The sequence below is a fragment of the Idiotropiscis lumnitzeri genome, chromosome 13, assembly GCF_059441095.1.
Source record: "Idiotropiscis lumnitzeri isolate Australia: NSW breed Sydney's pygmy pipehorse chromosome 13, RoL_Ilum_1.0, whole genome shotgun sequence".
NCBI lineage: Eukaryota > Metazoa > Chordata > Actinopteri > Syngnathiformes > Syngnathidae > Idiotropiscis > Idiotropiscis lumnitzeri.
The window spans coordinates 8915495-8939139 of record NC_142403.1 but is presented as its reverse complement, the minus strand read 5'-3'; the positions used below and the strand labels follow the sequence as shown (position 1 = coordinate 8939139).

The 23645-nt window shown below is 40.4% G+C and overlaps 1 protein-coding gene across 1 annotated transcript in view; it reads right to left on the bottom strand.

Annotated features, from left to right (window-relative positions):
- nr5a2 (nuclear receptor subfamily 5, group A, member 2) overlaps positions 1 to 23645 on the bottom strand; it is a 53919-nt gene that overhangs the window by 3598 nt on the left and 26676 nt on the right. Inside the window, exons 5-6 of the mRNA XM_088312936.1 lie at positions 19572 to 19691; positions 17185 to 17332 (exon numbers count right to left, since the gene is read on the bottom strand). Of these exons, the coding sequence (XP_088169062.1) occupies positions 17185 to 17332; positions 19572 to 19691 (268 nt within the window). The remainder of the gene's footprint in view (positions 1 to 17184; positions 17333 to 19571; positions 19692 to 23645) is intronic.

Here is a 23645-nt window from a genome sequence, read left to right as displayed (position 1 = left end):
CACGGTGGCCATCAGGAATTTTGGGAGATTCCTGAATGGCCAGTCCATTCCTAGCTACAATGGGCACCAATCGGGGCTGGTGCAATCAATATCCACCCTCACCACACTCCCTTGCCAGGCAACAAATATGCTTTGGCCGCCAATCGTTTTGTGAGAATATGTGGATGAAAACACAAGTGGAATAAGTTAGTAAATTAAATTTCCGTCAAACCATCAGCCGGATACAGGTACAATTTTATTTCCCATTGTAATATCTCAAGTACTCTTGAAAACCCATCAAATGTGTCGCAGAGAAAACTGTAACATGATACCGGCACACACAAAAGTACCTCACCGTGGAAGACATCATATGACCCTCTAAATTATAGATACAAAAAAGTTGAGCGTTTGTGCGTGTTTGTTTGTGTGGGCGTTCATATGTGTGTTTTATTAATTGCTATTTGATGGTCATTGCATGGCTACCACAGTCTTTGTTTAGTTTAACATCTGCAGCAACATAAGAACCAAGATGAGATGATTTAATATCTGCGAGTGTGCGCGTGTGTGCATAGCTAGTTGGGGGAGGGTGTTACTACAGAGAGTTAAATATGTCTCTCTGTCAAGCTGATTAAGGCGAAAGTGAGGCAAAAACACTGCATTTTAATTGCTAATTATTATCAGTGGTCCTTTTGAAAAAAATAATCAAAGAAGGTTTCCATGTGAAGGGCTTGCTTTTTGTTTGGAAACGTGATGAGTCAAAAACAAAGATTAAAGAAAAGAACAATTTTGGATGTGGTCATAACTATTTACATAATGAGAGAGAGAGAGACAATGAAAAAAATGAAACAAAAAAATGAAACAAACTATTCAGTCGATCGCTAATCTCTAGACAGTGTCAGGTCGAAGCATTAAAGTGTGCTAAGTGCTCTTCTTTTTCTTCTCTACCTCCCCCTCACCTCAGCCACTCCTCTCCCTCCCTCCCTTCCTTTTCCTCTATCTCATCGTTCAGTCACAGTGGGACTAATTATCAACTTTTTTTTTTTTTACACATAAAACAGCCACAGTTCATCGCAGTGCTGCGTCCGACTACTCAAATGGAAACCCTGAGGTCCCGCAGAATACATTGTTCCATTTGACGGCCGATCACACTGAAGCCAGTGACCTAATGAAAAAGCACAGACGCACACACACAAACACGCACACTTTTCCTCTCCGAACCCGCTGTGCCTTTTAATTAGACTTGAAGACGAGATGTTATCATGCTGCCAAAGTGTGTTTTTACTCTGTTACACTGCACCCCCCCACGCTCACCTGCCCCAAGGAATCACACACAAATTCATACTCTGAAACCTCTAAAATCTAATCCGTGCTGTATTTATTTAGATTTGTTCGGATTAAAAAAGATCAAAGTGGCACAGTAATTATGAATCATATAGGAAATGTTTCAGATACTATTTTAAAATGAACGATTGTCACTTTCAAATTTATTTTTATTTCCCCATTGAGTAACATTTTCTTTTTTGGGGAGAGGAAAAATCAGGAGAAGCAGGATTCTACTCGAGACTTTCCACAGCATTGCTTTTCTTTTCAACACACAGCACCTGTACTAATGGAACCTTGAACACAAATACAGTATGGCTACTTTGCCCTAATATTATTTCTCAAAGACACTATTTTTCTCGTTCTCCCGTGGTCACACTGCAATTTACCGTCATGGCTTCTTCGTACAAACAGCCACCTGCCGGGGCAACATGACAAAATAACTCCATGTTCTTTCACTTTCAGTGTCCCAAATCAATAAATGTCTGTGTCACATCTGCCGATTCACTCCTCTCAAAAGTCACAACATGTGCTTCCCTCTGGGTTTCAAAACAACACATAAAAGCTGGCGGGCCATAAACAGATATCGAGTCAAGCGCTGTCAGTAAACCAGTAGACAAACAAGCGACTTCCGCCATCAGGCTCTGGCCTTCCAATAGGCCTTTATATGAGCCTATCAAAGCCGGAGCACCTTTTACTACTCCTGCGGCACTTTCAAGAGAACTTGAATCAGAGTCCGGGCCTCTTTATTGCATCCCACTTTAGTTGTTATCATGTCAACAATGTCCTCTGCTACTTTATTCATTATTAATTCACCAAGCAGTTTGGCTCCAATCAGAAAGGAGGGCGTCAACAAACGAGAACCGCATGACCTTTGATTCGGCGTGGGTTAAAGGGACCAAGTCAGGACTGAGTAGCTACAGTTGGTGACACGTAGAAGGTGTGTTTGTACATGTGGCGCTAACAAATAGGGCAGCGGGGGCAATCAATGCAAATAAACCCGCGGGGGCAGCGGGGCAACAGCCACGAGGTTGATGTCATAACTTAAGTAGCTCGCTGACTTACGGTGCAGTGCCTTGATCCGTTTGTTGGGTTTGTGGCAGAATATCATGATTTCCTTCACCCTCAGCTTGACACTCATGCTACCATAAACTTGTGAGATAACCCCCCCTTACCCCCCTAACCCCCCACACACACATATACACACACACACAATTGAACAACATTCCCCTCAGTTCCCATCAATACTCAACTGACAATTCACATGAACATTCAGCTTTCCTCAGCAGGAGATTACGCCGCGCCATTAGGCCATTAAAGATCTTTTCTTGCTTGCCAGCAAACGCGTTCCACCCCGGAGAGCTCGGCTCACTTGTTTTCCTCCGAGTCCCTTATGGGGAATTCCTTTTCAGCCGCACAAAAAAACCACGGGTACGACTGGAGCTGTGTGCGGTTCTTAACAATTAATTGGGTTTCTGTCAGATTCAATTCACTGGAGACTTATGGGATACACAGACACGCTCAGCACACGTGAAGAGATTGAATCATCTCATCGGGCTCGATGCAACTGGATCTTGATCTTTAATGAAGAAACGGACACATCGATTAAATAGTGAGCAGTTAATTAAGAATGGGCAAAGTGTAATTCAGACTAATGTATGGTCAAAAATAAACAACTGCAACTATTACCACTAATCACAATAAGAATAATTCATCTGACTCATGTAGTCCAGTTGCTTTCAAACCATTTCAAACAATTAGCACTTAAAACGTCCTGAGCGCTCCAAGCACCACCATCATGAACGACTCAAAGTACAGTTGTGGAGTAGGTCAAAGTGTTCATCAAGAGAACATTATTGCAAGTCATTGTAGCATTTTGCACAAACTGCAACATTTCTTCTCTAGCACATCAGGTTTCCATAATAACAATACTGAAGAGAATAATAACATGTAATATAGTTGGGAATATTTAGGAATTAATTGTGAGGTTCAGCAACAGGTGGATTTTTTTTCTGGAAAGTCATAACTATAAAATATAATGCATATAAAATAATAACATGGTAAAATCTGTATTGCACCAGTTTTTTATAGGTCTGACGTAAAGCCATACGCCCATCCGTCGTATGAACTGCTTCTCCTCACAAGGGTCGCAGGTGTGCTGCAGCCTGTCCCAGCTGTCTTCGGGCAGTAGGCGGGGTAAACCCTAGACTGGGAGCCAGCCAATCGCAGCACACACAAAAACGAACAACCATCCGCGCTCACACTCATACTTAGGGGTAATTTCGAGTGTCCAATCAAGCTGCCATGCATATTTTTGTAATGTAGGAAGGAAAGCAGAGTACCCACAGAAAACCCACACGGCAAAGGGAGAACATGCAAACTCCACACAGGAAGGCCGGAGCCGGAATCGAACTTTGCACTTCTGCGCAACGAGGCCATCGGGCCAACCAGTCGGCTACCGTGCCGCCTTAACTTAAAACCAAAAAATTTAAATATTTAAAAAACTTAATGTGCTAAAATGAAAGTAAAGACATTTTTTAAATGAGCGAATAAAATACAATCAGGACACAGTAAGCCATATTGATATTTAAATGCATACATACTATATAATGTAACATGACAAAAAAATTACTATAAAATGTGATGAAAGAAAGTGATAGAAAATACATTGGAGCTAATAAATAAGTGAACCAAAACATTTGGAAAAACTCAACTCATTATTTTGTGTTCACCTAATGAACTGTCAGTCACTGATGTGTAATGATTCACTCGCCTGACTTCCGAACCTGCCTTGCCCACTCAGGGAAAGTGTGAGTGTGTACAGGTATATGTGCCCTGCCGCTAACTGCCAACCAGTCCAGGAAGTAATTTGCCTTTCGCCTTAGATCTTAACTAACGCATCACCCTAAACAGGACAAGCGGTATGGAAATAGATGGATGGATAATCACATTTATGGTAACACTTTAATTTCTCCTAATAGTAAAAATAGCGAAACACTGAAGGTGAAGATGCAGTTTTCTTGGAGATACCAGGAAACACTCCTCAGTCTGACCTTTTGGCCTTTTTAAAGATAATTATCATGTTTTATTTTGAGTGGATTCGGACCAATAATGACTAATTTGGGAAAACAGTCAAGCAGCCACAAATGCCCTTGAAAGCGCTCATTTATATTTAATAGGCTGTAAGAATCGGACAAATATCACGCTCACACTTCTTATACATTCGAGCAAAAGCCTCATTAGACTCTGAACACAAGCTATCCGCCGCTGCGATTCTGGTTTACAGTAACTTACGGTAGCCACATGCCCTGGAGCTAATTTCCAGCCCATTGTCCAGGGGCCGACAATCCTCGGTGTGAGCAATAAATAATTACAAACGTCTCACACTTCCTATCTGTCTCACAACACACCATCGAAGGGGACACGCATTTGTCAGGATGTCAGAATCAAATATGAAGGCTCAATTTGTCTATCCAGCCATCAAACCCTCCCGTTAACCAGTCAAGGGGTGTGAAGTCATGACGCTTTGAAAGAAAACTGAGCGGAGTCCAGTTGGGGATATATTAGGTCAAATCTGCAGCTTGGTCGACAACATTGCCGACGTTGTTAACAGGTAGCGGTCTGTTCTGTTCTGTCGCCCAAGGACAGGTTGGTGGGCTCGGCAAGGCAATTGAGAGGGGTCAAGAGATGGAATGGAGGCAAAAGTGCCTGAGGTGTGATAAAATAAACAAGCGAGAAGGCGCTCTGAGCGGGAGAAAGCGAGAGAGAAGAGTTTGCTCATTGTCTATGCTGGCTGCAAGGTGCTTGGGATTTGTCCTGAAGTGAATTTACATCCTGGATCAGATGCTCCTGTCTTTGCTTTTCTTCAAGAGACATGTTCACCTGGGAACTTTCTGTCTGAAAAGGATGTATTATTTCAACATTTATTTCATTGCTGTTATTCTGTTTTATATGATTCAAAAAGTGGCCGCCTGGTGGTCGAGTGGGTCAGCACGTCTGCCTCACAGTTCTGAGGTCCGGTCTTCCATTTTTTTTTTTTTTTGTGAGCATGTTCTCCTCATCCTGGTGTATCTTAATCCAAGGTACGGCTTTGTTTCAAAAACATGCTTCTTAGGTTAGTGAAAAACCGACCTTTAATTTTGCAATTTTCAATATAACAATTGAAGGTAAAACCTCGCATCAGACAGCGGGGATATTGGTTTCCTGTAAAGTGAATCTGGATTGGTTTTGGGAATATCAAACAAATTATTTTTGGGACTAAAAGGCCTTTAATTTTCTCAAAAATCGACAGTGAGCCTAATAATCGTCAAATGGAATTGGAATGAAGTTTGACTTATTTGTTATACTGGTTTCTTTCCCTTAATGTGCAGTAATGCACCTCATAATGTATGGAAATTTCCCCCAAAAATAGGCCTGTTCATTAAGACTGCACCTTATAAGACAGTAATTTAGATAATAAATCTGCCAAGTTGCAGGATGAAATATAGACAGCCTTCTTTCTGATGTTGAATCGAAAGAAAATATCACATTGTCTCCGCATAATGAAAATCAATTTGCCAGAGGAACACTCAGAATTCCGAATTCCCTCCTCACATGTTCTTTACCCACCCGGAGTAAATACCAGATTGAAACACATTGATGACAAAGCAATATGTCTAGAACAGTTTGAAGCGGTCATTTTGCGAGACGTTTCGAAAAATGCTCACAAAACATTGTAAATACTTTAAGCAAAGTGAAATTCTCTTCCCCTCCACCTTTCGAGTGGCAGATGATATTGTCGTGCTCTCCATAACCTTGTTTACATTCAGTGCACTTTTGCACCCCTTGGCTAATTATACACAGGGTTTGTTTAGTAGCTGTGGGAGGGCTTCCCGAGTGGAGGGGCAAGACAACCTTTCTTGTTTATGATAAAGTGACAGAAAATCATTGGGGGGTCAAGTACCTCGCCCACCAAACCCCCCACCGCCCCCAAAAACTCCTGCAGCAGTCGGTAAGGTGCCTGTTGTGGGAAGCCACCCCCTTTAATGGTCTCATTAAAGGGCCCGTCTCCCCGTCAATAGTCGCCTCTTATTCTTTTTCTGACAAATTTGAATTAATAATTCAACGCCAAGTGCCTGGGGATGTATATTTTCGGCATGAAGGACAGTTAATCCATAGCACCCCGCCCCCTTCCTCTCTCTCTCGCTCTCCTTACTCTCTCACTCTCTTGTTTCACAACCACTCTCCCGCTTTCCACATCATTCTCTCTTGATGATGGAAAGCAGTGGGTAGTGCTGACTAAAGAGAGTGTGACCATATTTTCCGCCGTCCTTTCAACTTCTTTGCTCTCTGTGTGATTTTGGTCCCCCGTCACATGACAAGCGGAGTCAACTAAAGTGCAAATTGCTATATGGTGGTGGCCCTCCAAACCTGCCGGCCTACGATTCATGTGAGATGACATGTTGGCACACCGATTCTTATAGCTGAAAAGCATGTGAACTGTAATATTTGAATCTTTAGTGGAAAAAGTAAAAATGAGAGAGAAGACGATTATTTTTTTTTCCCACAATGGAAGAATGGTAAAAAAAAAAAAATGTGATACTATTAATGGACATCATGCAATATGACTTAGGGATAATTGTTCATCATAGACCTCTAATCCCTTATCCGCGCAAATATTTGCACGGTATCCAAGTAATGTGTTTTTTTTTTTTTTTAATATAGTTGTCATTCTAATCCATAGTCATCCATCAGATTCCATGTGGGGAGGAACCAGGTCAGACTTTTACACGGCTCCCATTTTTGCAACAGTACTTGAGATCTCAACTTTGGTATCTCCTCACTTATGATGAAGTTTGGACATTTTTGCCTCACACATTCAATGTCAACCGCAACCCTCGCATAAGTGGTCGGGAAAATGAATGGAAGGCATTCAATGTCATTCAAAATACAGTTAACAGTATTTGAACTGACTTAGTTATTACAAACAAAAATCAGACACCTAAAAAGATTTGAGGGTATGCTTGTTGGGATATATTGAGTTAGTTAATAACTAGCATTTCTAGGTGGCGATTCTCCTGGCATACCTGATAAAGTGGTGACTGACTGTGTGCTATAGCTAATCTTCATTTCTCTAGGAAATCAAAAAAGAACGTTTCCAGTTAAGACTTTATTGATTTGCTCTACGTTTGACGGTTGTCATTGTGGAACATTGTGTAATGCGGGTATCAGTGGCAGGTGGCACTAAGGCACTGTGCGCCATCGCAGCATATGACATAATGGATGACATAAGGACGCCTACAAATAGGACTTAATTACATGCATTATTTTAGAGAGATTCTGAAACGATTTGACATGAATTATCCAAATGGATGTTTTCAGCTCCTCGTTGGACTGCTGTGTGTTGAAAAAAAGTCAATGGGCGAGCTATGGCGGATCTGTGTGCTTGCATGTGTGTGCAGACAGTCGAGTCATGCAGCTTTGTTGCTAAAAATATCATTCCGGAGAAGAAAAGACCAATAAGGAGTTGTGATGGGTTATTGGGGTCAACGGCAAGCGAGCTAAGATGGGAGAACCAGAGCCAGTGAGCCAGGGCACCTGTTGGATCATCTGCGCTTTAAAACATTTAATCACTGTCTCTTGTTACACACAAACACTCGCACACGTACTCACACAAAACCACAGCATGCAATCACAAAACCTTAAAGCCCCGCTGTTCCCTGCCCGCTCAGAGGTATCTTGTAACCACATTGTCCGAAGGAGCAACACACACACACACAAAGGGAATATGGTATTATAGCAGCCACCTGACCACCACCATAGTTTAAACACATGCTTGTGTACTGCGCTCAATCGAACACAATGGCTGACAAACGACATGCCAGGCAAAACTGTGAAACCACGCAGCTCCATTTAGGATTTGGGGGCAGTAGGCGAATGTGCAAGGTTATATGTAATACCGCAACAATCTGTGCTTATTAAATTCAACATCCACAATCAAATAAAAAAAAAAAATGAAATAGCGTATGTTAAAAAAAAATCTATGATTATGTCGGTATTGGCGCCGGGCAACTTGAGTCCTGAATGGACTCTAAATGCTTTAAACCATTTTTCCCAGTGTATCTCCAAAATACCACAGGTAGCTTTTGAATGACATCAAATAACAATGGTAATAACTTGTTCCTTAAAGCTTTTTAAATATTATTATAACTTATTTTGAGAGTATGGGTTGCTGATTACCTACAAATGAGTTGCACTAATGACTCATCATACGTTGAAGCAGTCATAAAGACATAAAGTAGTGTCTTTTCTAAGTAAACGACAGCAGTAATACTTTTTACTGTCGGTCTGCACATACAGAAGGTCTGATGAGATACTATTCCCGTTTACACCTTTAGAAATGATTGACAGGCTGGTCGTGTAAAAGCTGGGGCTCCATCTGATTGCATTTTTAGTTTTGAACATTTGACCCGTGGTGCACTTAACAGAGGGGCCCCGTGACTGCCCTTTGTTGTGCATCCTGTTGCGTTTTGTGTTTACACAAGGAAGGTATTTGTCAATGATCCTGTCGTATATGAGTTTCCTGTAACCCTGTTCTTGCAAAGCAGGATTTTATTTTAAATTGCATTTGGCAACACAGTGACATATTTTCCACAAGTATTTCCGAGTCGAGAGACTGTGAGTTAAACATTGGACTGGAGGCCAGTCAATCACAGTACACAAGTCAAACAATTATTCACATTCACTTTCACACCTATGGGCAATCTTTAATTACCATATTTTCCGGTATTTTATTTATTCTTTTAAAAATGTTTTCCGTATTTTTTTAACTACTTACTATATACTTCCTACTTTTTTCCGAGATTTTGAACCATGCGGTTAATACAACGGTGCGGCTTTTCTGTGGATTTTTCTTTCACCGGTAGGGGCGCTCTATAGTTCAGAAAATACGAAAAATAAAATAGTGGATAAGCATTTGGATCATTGTTGCTCTCTGATGAATGAAGGATTTTGTTGCAGGAAAAAAAGCCAGGTTCCAAAAGATAACAATTCCACACATCACTGGGTGGTGGTATGATATTGTGCAACACAACGTGTGCTTTCTTTCACTAATATGAGCCTGTTCACCGCAGGGCCCTGGGTAGCCCGGATTTGTCCTCCCTGGCCCAAGCAAGCATCCCTTGACCGTTAATTGGAGTGGAGCGGTTTCCGAGCCAGCTCAGCGCTGGGACCCAAGACGTGACCACTGAGAATGTATTAGTATTAGCATTGCAGCGGACAGACCTGTACATAATGATAACCTGAAGCTTTGGCAATTGGGAAACACACACTCACACATGTACACAGTAACGAAAACAAGTAGTGTAAGTGTAATGCGGCCCCACCGGTGGGCCACTGCACGACTGGAGAAGGAGGGGGTAGTGGGGTGAAATGAACTTGACTTCCATTGATTGGGACTGCGAGCACAGAACCGGGGGCTGTTTGTCCCAGAAGAACTCCCGTACTGCTGCTCGGTAGCGCCTCATAAATGTTTGAAAGGCCTCAGCCTCTTTACATTCACACTATTTGGGTGCACATACACACGCACATACATGGATAACAGGTGAATGGTTGGTCAGTGATGATGGTTGAGGGGATCAATCGTCATCTGTGGCAGATAGAGGTGTGTTGACAGTGTTCAAACAGGTTCAATATAAGTATATTAGTATGCAGGATAAAAAAAAAAGCAACAACTTTGCTGCACTCTTAAGGCCTCCATTTGGCCCCGGACGGCCTCCGTAGTGTGTCAACAAGTGATTGATATTGCCCATACCACTTAGAAAACACCTGACGTGCCGGGCCAAGTATCCGTAGCTCCTAAGTATGGGCTGGCAGGGGGGCCCTCAGCGTTATCCAGCCGGTAATAAAAGTTGAGAATTGATTTTCTGTAGCAGCTTGTAACTGTTAATGTTGAAACATCAATAGCCAAAGCAAATGGGAGACCGAGAACACGGAGGGCACGAGCCGAGGCGGACTCTAAATCACAGAATCTATCCGTGCCGATCGATAGGACAGTAACTGCAAGTGTCCCTCTGCTTTCCTAATGTTTTATAATAAACTGACAGCCTGTAATAAGGCAGAGGGAGAATGGAAGGGAGTGATGGTGGCAACAATTTCGCCGGGCCACTTTAAATCACCCCACACGAAAGAGTAGGACATTGGCAGAGAAATAGGAGGAGGAGGAGGAAGACAAGAAGGGAAGTGTCTTTTTCTTTTGGAAAACTTTCACAAACCTTGTTGTGTTGTTTTTTGTGTGTAACCACTAACCATGTAGGACAGTATTTCCTCCATGGCTGCAGAGGTGCAGTAGGTTAAAATGTGTTCTAGATCCCAGTGCCACTACACTGCTTTCACAATACTGAGATATGAAGAGCAAGGTGGTGCTGCACGTGTTATGGTTGTGACAGAGTTGTGACAAGATAATTACGACTGTTGCAAAACTTGCTTTACAACTGCTGCAACTGTAGGCATTATATACACACCAATGCTGTTCTGGTAAATAAGTAACACTGCTGGTAATCCTGAAACATGTGGGGGCCAATATTTTTCACTATTTGGACTGCTTGGAAAATGAAAATATAGAATGTACTGTATTGTTATGATGTTGGACATGTATGTGAGTCCACTACTTTTCAATGCCAGAATGTTATATGCATTAAAAAAAAATCTAATCAATATGCGCAAAATGTGTTTTATATATTGAGTGTTTGGGATCATTAGTCACATTTGGTATAATATACATCTTATTTTTTGAAGAATGTTTAAAGACTTACAAGTAATTTAATTTAGACGAAAAATGGATCTAAAATTCATGGGTGTCTTTGGAAAATCGGCATGTTTGGATCTAATCAGAGAAGGTGTATGAGTGAATGTATTTTAACATGTCATGGTGTCTTTCTGTATATTTTCTCAGTGCATTTTGAGTAACCATATTTAACATTGGTAAAAATGTTTAACTCCGCATTTGATGAATATTTAAAAAAAAAACTGAATGATGTGGAGATATTAGCTTCGGATTGGAATGAGGCTGTGAATGAATGCTGACAATCAAAGGATTTTTGTCAGGTGAGGTTCAAGACAGAAGAAAAAGTAGTGCGGTGTGACGAGGTCCTCACAACTACACGCAAGTCACCACATCAGGTCTTAATGACAACAGCCTGCATTCGGTAATGATGGCAAGCTGGAGGGAGCTTTTATTGCTTTATAAATTCTGAAAGCCTTTTCCGCAGACTGATTACATTGGATTCCCAACAAAGTGGAAGGTGTGTTATATTTCTTAGGCTAAAACCGGGAGAAAATAGGTACAAGTATGAGGTTCATTGCTTTAGGGTATATTGCCGCCTACACCTGATGAGACGGAATAAGAGGAAAGGAAAGTCTGGACACTCAAACTTGATTAGTTGAGTTTGGATCTGGCGGCTAGAAAGTTTGAGCAAACGGTGAAGGACTTTTTTATTTGTTGGTTTGCTCCCTCAGAATGAAAACTGTAGGATGCTGATGGCTGGTAAAAAGATTTGTTTGAAAAGTAGATGACAGTCCAATAGTTTTCAATCAGCATGTGTTTGCCCAGCACTTTACACGACAGTCAAAGCGGAGTGATGAAGAAGGCGATGTATTGTGATTGATTGCTCTAGATTGCTCTTTATTAGCCTGATACATAAATCTATAGTGTACCCCCACTGCAATCACCACCACTATATTTTCCATTATTGTTGTCATTGCACCAACGCACGAACTGACTCTGCTATCTGACCATCACACAATCATATGTGGGAGAAGTGACTCACATAAATAACTAACACTCTTACAGTACATACCAAACAAATAAAGATGTATGAGTGACAGCGTCAGAAGTTGCCACTTTTTCTTTCAGTTCAATTCATATCTTATATTTAATACCAAAAAGTGAATAAATTGTGAACTGAATGTTCTGTATATTGTTAAATGTTACGATTAAACTGAATTGTAGATTAATACCCCAGTCATCGACATTATGAAGAACAAAAAAGTATATATATATATATATATATATATACATATATATATATATATATATATATATATAAAAATTCCTAAATTTCAAGGGGTCAGCATGGGCCAAACAATCACATTTTTGAACAGCTCCTGATCTAATTTAGCAATGTTTAAGGTTTGCCGGTGATCTGCACTCATCAAGAGCCATTATTGTGAAGAGTATTCATTCAATAGATACAAATATAATTGCATATTGCTGAATACATGAGTGTAAGCAACAAAAAAAAAGGAAAAAAAAAAAGAAACTACAATATAAAATAACATGTTTATTGTGTTGCTTTTAATGATGTTGGACAGTGTTGCGCCTTTTACATGCTCCATTATTTGGCCTTTACATTGGTCCCGGTGGGAGCAAATATTGAACCGTTGCCGTCTTCTTATGTTAATCAATGCCCCGACGAATTCGAATGATTCAGTTCATTTCAGGAAATGAATATTTGCCGGGCCTATGGGGAAAGGAGGTAGGGTTGGGCTGCATGAACAACCCGGTCAAGGATCAGCAGATTGATTCTCAGCAGCTACGGCTGTTGCTTAATTGGGATCCACCTGACTGGGAGTTTAGTGTTTTGCCTCTTGCTCACTATATAGGCAAACATGACGTGAAATGGAGATAGTGCAGTGTTTTATCGAGGTCAGTCACATTTATCATGTTTGTTTTCTCGTCTGCAGTGCTTCAGTGTCTGACAAAGTCAAGATCTCCCTGTTGAAAAAGTGTGGGGGCAGTGATAGGAGTAGGAACCGGATAAATAAAGAAATAAATATATATGTTTGGATTTGTTTCTCACATTAATTTAGAGGATGAGCAAGAAATAACTGAATACATTAATTGTATAAAATGGAGTCAAATATTTTTGTTAAATTTTTCATTACAGTGTGTAGCTATTGCCTATGAAAATATACCTAACCACACTGCTCAAGATTTTTTTTCTGTAAAAGAAATTATTGCATTCTCCGCTTCAGTAATGATCAACTCTTGAAGGTGTATAAAAAGTTTCTTTTGAAAATGGTGTTCCCACTTACATTGTCAGAGATTCATTAATTTACAAAGTTCTTTACTATTGTGTCATTGAAGTGTGTTTAATGAGTTTGCACCTGTCATACAGCTGAATAAGTGAAAAAAAATACTAGAAACTACTCTCCGAAATCATGCATTATTTCTATAATATGGCAAACTAAAATCATTACAATTTACATATCGTAAATTGAATAGCCCTCCAACAGTTATTTTTGTTAAGGCGTGTATTTTTGACATAGCTTCTTTCAACTTCCGCAAAGGTGAGACTTGGTACTTAACGCTGGGTATGAAATGCAAAAATGATTACTTCAAAGTCCAAGAGGGCACCAATATCAGCAGACCTCCAAATAATTTACCTCTCTGTCAACTTTAGTTTTTTGGGGGGTTTGTTGCCCCTAAACACTACAATTTGGGAGCATTATTTTAAGTTGTGTCCACAAATCTCGCTTCTCTGCTGGGAGCATTTAACACTCAGCACAGCTCTGACAGCTCCTCTGGTTCTCCTCCCAGCTGACGAGGACTGGCAGTGCACGTCTCACCCAATTAGAGCTGACGTGGTCCGACTCGCGGAGCCCAGTCGTTTGCTGGCAGAGCAGACTCTGACCTCTGAGCCTGCAAGTGCTTTGCCAATATGAGAGCTGTCTGTCTCTGGCGGAGGGAATTTACATCAAACACAACACTTGTGAAAACTGATAAGTGATGTTTTTTTTTTTTTTTTTCCTCACCCAGTTTCCCTTACTCATTATAATGCAAACAGCAAAGCACTGCAGAAATCAACAATCAGCACCTTATATGGCTTTAATTGTCAACTACTGTAATAGTAAGAAAATGACCTCTTATTTCATTTAAAGCCCAGGTGTCACTTCTGTGCTTACCTGTCACCTAATGATCATATAAAACAGCAGCCTGGCAGTATTTCTATTAAGCACTTAAGCCTTTTAAAAGGAAATCAAAGCCCCATTAAGAGTGTTCTGTCACCAGACAACTAGTAGTAATTCTTTACTGAACTCTGACCCGGGCTGTACTCTGTCTCTCTCGAGCTTTAATGGTCGTGACTTTACTGCCTGCCGCACATACAAGCACACACATGGCCATTGCTCAGTTTCACACACCGAGATCAATGCTAGTAGAGTGATCATCTCCCTCTTGATAGAGGGAAAAAACCTTCACTTGAGACAAACAAAGAAGGACGGCAGAGAGAGAGGTCACCATAGAAGGAGATGGATAAAGTGAGACAGTGAGAAAATAAAACCAAGACTGAAAAAAGACGGTCAAATTCAGGTCAGGACAAGTCTTCTCTCAGCTGGAGTGACATCTATATCTCTCTATCTTTATCGACAAGAGGTTTAACTAAGAGTTCTCTTGTCAGGGCTGTGACTGACTGACTGGCTGCTCAGCCAATACGGGAAATAATGGAAAAAGTCAAGGTAAAGGCAATTGTAAAGGATGTATTTTATTCCATATCAGTGATTGTTAGGTGCCACAGTAATGGTTCATTGAACAATTATTACTGGCCAACGTAGACCAGAGAATGTCAAAGAGCTATCGAGAATAAATGCAGTTTGTTTCATTTGATCATCTATCGTCATTATTTAACCACTCTAAGGAAAACTACAAATATTACTAAACTAGCAAAATTGCCGTTATCATATGATGATGCTCACCCGCCATGGTTAAATAATCCAAGTTTGGTCAGCATCAAATTGTCACCTTAGTCAACACCCACATATAACAGCAAGTGTGACATTTAACAACCAATTGAATCTTCAGTTATTCGCCTAAATCTTAAAATGTGCGTGAGAGTCTGTGATGCTGCACAGTGGGCCTAATTAAATTAATATCTAGTATCTCCACCAAGGACATGATCGTCTGGCCATTCCAGAGCAAGCAGCCTGCCCCAATGATACCAGCGTGTTCCGGCACACTGGCTGCATTCTGGCAAAATTAAGTAGGGTGCGATGAGGGATAGGTAGTTCACTGCCTGTGACAAATTTGATAAGCTCTACGATATCCAGTAAGAATATGTCTGTAATCTTTGATTTTAGGGATATTTCAAGAAAGGTAGTCCACTCAAAACGCAGAACTGTTTTATAAAGTGAAAAAAGTTGGACTCAGCTACCAAAATGTAGCATGTTCTTCCCTAGCCTAGGCTCTCTAAATGGAGGCACTAAAGTAGTTGTTGATTAATTCTCCCAACTAAGCGGCCAAGATACGGTTTGCCAATCTGCCAGCGTTCTAGTGGGAGGACGCTAAAAAGGTGACTCGTGCCAACATACAAAAAATATTGGAATACACCCAGGCCGCAGACAAGGTGGGTGACAGCTCGATGTGGATAAACAGCTAACAAGTTGGATCAGGGACACGCGATAGTAGTCAACATATTGGTCATACATTATAAATTTTTAACATTGATATGATGATCAATTAATTACATTTAAGATAAAAAGGAGGTTCTGAAATAAAACATAGACTACGGTGCTGGTTTAATTCATATTCATGCTTGTTTAATTTCATCAATGTACATTAAATAAATCTCATTTCTCTTTAGAACTTATTCCGACGCTCCGCAGCCAACGCAAATCTACTATCATGCCTCATTTAGCTACATCCGGATTAATTGGCGCTGCTGGCAGTGTGTAAGCCACTTCTGTGAGCATTTGCTTTCTCATTCCACTACACATATTCAGATCAGCCCATCAATCGTACACCTCTGCTCAGCTGTGTGCGCTGTGAATCAATGCTAAATCTCCAGGCTTTGCATTGCTGAGTCCAAACATCACCACTTCCACCACAGAGATCCTCAGCAAATGCAATGCCACTTGTGTCGGGTTTCTTCTGTGGGAGACTCAGGCAATGCTGGAAAACAGGCACTGCCGGGGGCTATACACATCCCTCAGGTCAGTCTTTCATTATGGATGATTTTTCTGCCAAATTATTTAGACCCTGAGCCCCGACAAACCCTATGCCACGTGAAGACACATGCCGAACAAAACTAACTCATACGCACAAACACGCTCCCATGCGCACACATGCACATTCTAAACCTTCTCTGAATTCCGCCCAGTCCATTTCTCCACTTTGCAACTGACAATAGCATCACACATTAATCCAGTGATCACCAAAGTGTGAGATGTAATCCAAGCAAGTCATTAGCACTGATTCTTTGTTTTTAGGCTAACTAAATAAAAATGAACTGTTGATGGTGTGGGCGTGCGTCGGTGTGTGTATGTGTGTGTGCGGGCATGTGTCCCTCAGAGGCTACTTGGAGAAAATATTGTTTGGAAATACAGATCATAGTCTCTTGGCAATGTCTGACCCCAGTTTAGACCATGGATAACCTCTTTGAGAACACACACATGCACACACACTCACACATTCACCACTCACCACCAAGGTAACCTTCAAGTTAAACTATTAAAACTTATCCCTTCACTTCAATATCTCTGACTACCTTTTCTGCTCTCTTCCCATCCTTTCCTGTAACAAATAACCATCACACCTTACTAGCCACCCCGTTGAGCGTTAATTACTTGACATCCAATCCTAATATTTAATCCAGTATTTTTTGCAGTCAACATTCAGTCACTGCCAGAAATTGTTTCAGACCTTGGAAACAGGGAGCAAAAAAAAGTTTGGCACCAACACCTCATTTTTATAAATACATAATGTTCTCAATACAAGTACAGCAACCAAAGTTAACCTCCAAAACAGACTGGGGCCCCCCTAGTACGCATTATTCAATATTTGTCGTGCTATCTTGTGAAGGATTTTCATCCCCTTGATCCTCACACATTCAAATATGCTCTGTTTGGACTCACCAAGACTGAAGAGGACCAGGAACTTCAGGCAGACAAACTCCCGTTGGTCCATTTGCAGAGAACGTAACTTTGCCACCAGTTCCTGGGCGTGGCTCAATAGATTGTTGAGGGTGGCCCCAGCCTGGGATGCAATCACTGCATAGTCTACCTGCAAAAAGAAAGAAAACCTGACTTGAATTGCTGTGCCGTGTTCTGCAACAATCAATGAGGGTAACAGTTAGAGTCTAGCTAGCTCGCTTGCAAGCTAGCGAGATAGCTAGCCAGCTAGCTAGCTAGATAGATAGATAGATAGATAGATAGATAGAAAGCCACAACACTTTTTTATTATTATTTTTTTTATTATTATTATTATTATTATTATATTTATTAACAACTCATTATCATAATCGACTGTGCAAGCATTTCCAGGGAAAGGTTGATGTCTGTCTTCCCTGCAGGGAGGTCTCAGTATACTTCAATTTGGAATTGCAACTCAGACAGATTTTAAAAATATTCATTGAGAAAGAAGGATGACTTTAATCAAAATCAGAAAATGTTCTGTGAACACCGTTCCCTCTTCTGTTTGTGGCACTGGGAAACAGAATGAGTTATTTGTGTCCTTAAAAGTCCAGTGTGCACTAATTAATCCTAATTATTTGACTCCATCGGTAAATATCAGGGGGCACAACCACACAAGTCATCATATCCCTAAAGGAACAGCGATGTACTTTTCTCTTAATAGTGTATGTGCTCCATTCCCCACAGCACATTTTCTCTCCCCCATTCTTTTCTTAACTGCTTTTGTACTTCCTTTTCTTCTTCCCCATTCATAAAGGAGAGAGTTATGGCTCTAGTGAGAGGTAGATGCTGCCCGCTTTTCAAAGTGTCAATCAATTTACATAAAATCAACTGTGCATGAAATAACTTCATTGAAGGATTGGACTGTTGATGGTGATGCCTTAGGTGATTGCCTCCTGGCCTGAAGTACAAAGAGAGGGGAAAACACTATAACGCCACTATAGCAGAGTTAGCACTAACCCAAGTGACCTGCATATCAATCAGTCAATCAATCCTACTTTATTATTCCTCTTGTAGAGATATGCTGGGTAGCTATAATAAAACCTTAAGATGTGAATCCATCCTGAACCACTGTTTGGAAGCCTGATTTGAAGCGTGTTTTTTTTTTGTGTTACCAGTTCATTCAAAGAAAATAAGATGCAGTTGGTGGAGGAACTTTTTTTTCTTTTCTTTCTCTTCTTTTTTATTTAAATATTTGTCATTTAAATTTCATGGACACCAGCAGTATTGGACTGTCAAAATATCAGTGTCATCATATTGCTAACTGGAACGATGCTTTGAGGCCTTGCTTTCAACCGCTCAGCCCATTTGTCATTTTATCATTGAATGCATTTTAATGAGCTCCATTTCATGTTTGAGCCTATGACAGGAAAAAGAACTAGACTCCTTTGAAAACATACATAGTAGCACCTTTGATAACGACCCTGAGGATGGCATTACATTCATGTTCACTTTGTTTTGAGGTCAATGTAAAAAAAAAAAATGAATGGGGCATCTGAGATGAATCAAAGAGCTATTTGAAAATGTTTTTAAAAGGGAATTCAACTCCAAAATTTTTTTTACAGTAACATGTTCTATGCTCCCCCACTAGTCTGAACACACGGCATTGGGGATAGCGTTGCATTTGTGGAACATACCCTTTTTAATTCTTTTCAGGGGGCAGATTTGTGTCGACTGAAAATGACATCAGCAGTGCCTAAGGGCTCAGGTAACGACCAATCATGGCTGAAACTCAGAAAACTGGTGGGCCATGATTGGTCGTTACCTGAGTCCTGAGCAATTGTGATGTCATTTTCAGTTGACAGCAAGTGACAAATGGCCACACCATAAGATTGATGATAACGAGTCAATTGTGCTGATGAATTCATATTCCACAAACACAATATTAATCAAAATGTTGTCATTTAGTTGGGTGACATAGAACATAATATTTTAAAGAACATTGTTGAGTTGACTTCCCTTTTAACATGTACATAATAAATACATTACATGATGCATTACTGTACTCATTTAAAATGCATATAAATTTTAGTAGTAATCAACACGATTCCAAAAATATATATATATTTTTTTCCAATGGGAAAAACAGCCTCCGGATTCAATGGAACAATGGGCTCTATAAATTGTAAGTGCGCTCGAGCATCAAAACTGGCCCATTTTTATTTTCGTGCAAATCTTGCTTAGCATGTTTAAGAATACAGTCAGATTCAGAGCAACGCGCACGTTTGTGGTGGATGCCATTAATTCACATAAATATGGCTACAGTAAGCTTCAAATTCTCTGAATCATGAGAAATGAATCTTTTTGGGATCTGGTTTGCAATAACTCACCTGTTGGCCAGTGACCAATAAAATGGAGCCCTCCTTGGCGTGCACCACTTGTCTGAAGACATGGTCCAGGATGAGGAGTTCACTCCAGCAGTTCTGCAGAAGCTTCATCTGATCGTCAACCTGGTTGGGAATATCAAGAAAGGCCCATAAATTGCCAGTACAATATTATTGAGACTTTTGGGAGTACTACGATAATTTTATAAGAAAAAAGAGATCTGGTATCCAAGCAGCTGTTATAGTGAAGTCTTGTTTACAGGCTGCACAGGTCAACTGATAATGATTGCTTTCATACCATTTATTCATTATTTAAATTTTTCCCAAAAGTCCCCTGCAGATACTCCAAAGTATTCTCATATGAATCTTTCCACGTTCATTTCAGTTGAGTAACTGTGTGCCCCTTGAACTGGTTTTGGTGCAGGTTTCTGTGTTTGCCCATTGTCAACAGTTTCTGAGTAATTCCAATGATTCCAATGATTAAAACATTTACGCCTGCTGAATTGCAGCCGCAGGCTCCCATGGACCTGCCAGGTGAGCTTTCGAAGCAGGTCAGGTCAAACAGTGCCCCAAAACAACATCATCCTTTGTAACAGCCAGCCTCTTCCCATGCCTTGCCATGTTAATCATTACACCTCAATTGAGAGACTCAAACAAAAACGTCTGCGTTGGGGAAAAAAGGAATGAGGAAAATGTCTCTTTTTTTTTTTACATCAACAAACATTGCCCTATGTTATGTCATTAGAAATAATATATCTTTCTGGGTACTGTTATTCGTGAGTGTCAAGAGTTAGTCTTTGACTTTGACGACAGTATGTGGGAACTTGATCTTCATCATTGTCAGCGACAGCGATGTTTAGGAATGTGGATCGATGTTAAAGGCTGGCCAAAGAAGCATGTGCAAGCGTGGGTACCATGAAAAGGAATGCATTTTTGTATCTGAAACTTGCAAAGACATCTAAAAAGCTGAACTGGCATTGTGTGTTTGGCATTCGTAAGGCAGAAAAATAATTTATTGGCATGCGGGGAAAAAAAAAAACACATCACAATGTGACTTCCAACTCTGGAGTCTGATGTTTATTAGGGTTGTTATGATTCTTGACTAGTGTCCAACATAGTCTGTCTACCTTTCAAGAAGACTAGCACGCAATCTCAAGTGTTCTGCATCTATATTTCATTGGCAACTAGTTTTGTCACGATCCACAATTGAGTCATCATTGCCATTTGAAATATCACGAATCCCGCAGGTCCAAAAAGATAGGAGTCAACTTTATTTTTAATCATGGTAGTGGGACAGCGCAGGATAAAAGTTTCACAGGTGCAGACGGGAGCTGGATTATCCAGTAGGAAGAAAAAAAAACCTCTGAAAACGTGCAGCCATTTTTAATGGAGTTGGAGTTGTTTTCACCGGGACGGAAGCGAGACATGACTTTTTTATTTATTTATTTATATTTTTTTACTTCGGATCAGGACTGGGATGGGATAGGATTTTTTCTGTGGGAGTGGGAATGGACCGGAGTGAAAATTTACTCCTGTGTTCAAAATCTAATATATATACTGTGTATTAAAACAGAGCTGTCAGTGCAATCAACCTCATACTAGACTCAAAATATTTGCTCTTTTGAAGCGTTTAAGTGTTTGAGGGTGTGAGGGGCTATTTATTTCGATTTTATACATTGAGATTCTCTCCTTTCTATACATCAGTTCTTTGGTCCCATATTGGAGGTATCACCAGCTGAAGACGAAAGCTAAATTCAAATTACTTCATTAAAACCATCAGGGAACAGTGAAGACCTTCAAAGGCGGGGTTTCTTTGAGCCACTCGCTGATCCTCCTGTCTCTGCCCCCCGAATCTAAGGACCCTGGAAAATAGTGTAATTCTGTGTGTGTGTGTGTGTGTTTGCGTGAAAGGACGGCTACATGTAACGCCCAAGATCTTCAAACGTCGCCCCGCTTAACACCAGCACTACCACCGCATGTCAGCGCTTTTAGCAAGTGTTAGGGTCCTCATCAAAGGGCTGTCCTAGCTGCCTGCCTGCCTGGAAGCGACCCTCTGACAAGAAGCCTGGGTCATCAAAGGGATTGTATGGCAGCGGGTGATAGCAGCCTAGGCGAGGGGCAGGGGACACCCGTCTGAAAGAAGGAGACTGGTGACAGACAAGCATAAGGGCGGTACAGGGGTTGGAGTTCGGTTGGCTGACCTTTTGAGTACGAGCGACACAAACTGTTTCCCTGACAGGCTTTTCCTTTTGCACTGTCAAATAAGCAACATTGATGGCGCCTGATCTTCCGGCTCTCTAGCCTGCATCCACTCATATGAACTCACTGACATTGCATCAGACGCTTTGTTTTGTATTTGTATGCAGACAAGTCTCACGATTGGTTTCACAGCTCCAGCTGTTGTGAAATGTGCTATATAAATAAAGTTGCATTGTATTGTATTGCCATGTACTGTTTATAACTCATCGCTCTTTGATTTAATCTGGCCATAATAACACAAAGTTCAAATCTCAGTTTGTTTGACTCAAGCAATAAAACTTCTAGTACATCTTTAGTTGTTTATATCTTATCTCGGGTGATGGAAAATTTAGACGAGTGTATCTGACTTTGGTGGTCATAAAATGAACACTTGCAATCACTGTGTTGCGGTTGTAATGACTCCTATTCATAAGGGTTGAACTCCCGCTACTGATTAACAAAGATGCCAATTTGTTTAAAATTTTGGTAAACTTGATTTGTTAACATTTTAATTCTAGAGTCATAGGAGTTGAATTTCTATTTTCTTTTTTGGAGAGCGTACGTTGATATAGTATGCAGGAATGCCAGCAAGTTTATTTGCACCGGTTTTTATAGATGACAGAATGATAATGCCTGAATAGATTTATTAAAAATTTAGGTTAATAGAACAATAAATAAGAATATGAACCGATTTCATATTTCAGACCGAGTTGTGATTGCAAGTCAATATAAAACTAGTCCAAATCTGTTATAGTCATCACAATCATTGGGATTCCTATAAATAATTTATGGTCCTGATTTGTTGACTGTAAAATATGTCAAATAGAAATATAATTCCATTAGTGACTTGTATTTTTAAAATTTTAAATACTTTATTTTATTTCATTAATTTACCCCCAAATGTGTTTTTCTTTTCATTAAATGTAGCTGTTTTTTAAAGTTAGGGGAAAGTCAGGACATAGACAAATATTGATGCTGTTGAAAAGCCATAACATTGGTTGTTGTATTAGCCTACACTGTGCAAAAAAATCCAAAATTTGTGCATGTCCTTGAACAATACCAAACAAGAAGATTTAGCTTCTGTTCTGAAAAATAGCTTCAACCCAACGCCTACACCCAAATGGAATGCATTACTTTTCTCAGGTTTGGCCCACTCTACATTCTAATCAAAAGTAGGATGTTTGAAAATCCAAGCAGGGATTCCTACATGCATGGGCCAGCAATAAAAAAACATCCTCCAAGAAACCAATTTACCACCTTGATGATCATTCAGCTGAGTGGGATCAATACTCGAATCAATCGCTTAGCCCATAAGTTTTGTTCAAACCACTGGCGAGGATTAATGGGATTTTCGAGATGTGGAAAAAGAGGGAGAGAGGGAGTGAGAGAGGGAACAAACCTGACTGGGAATGGAAGAATGGGAAAATATGTGAGGGGAAATTGCAAAAATAAAAAAGGTGATTCGGAGCAGACGTTGCCGTGCAGATTAAATGAAATTAAAATTGGCACGTTCAAATACTCTTCGACAGACGTCATGTTTATTCATAGCCCCCTGCCAAGAGTCGGGCAATTATCATGGAGTGCTAAGTCAAAACAGGCCAGGGTGGTAGAAACTTAGTCCCTTTCTTGTGCGCTGGTCTTGGTATCGTGCCACGAGCATTGTTAAGCGGCGTACGGTGCGGCCAGTTTTAACGAGTGTACACAGCTGGATCTGATTTTAATAAGTACTTCCATGTTTGATGTGGACTAATGAAGAGATTAATGGAATCTCCTTCTGTGGATGTTAATGAATGGAGAGAATCATGGTTTTTTTTTTTGCACATAAGGAGGGGTAGCATTTGG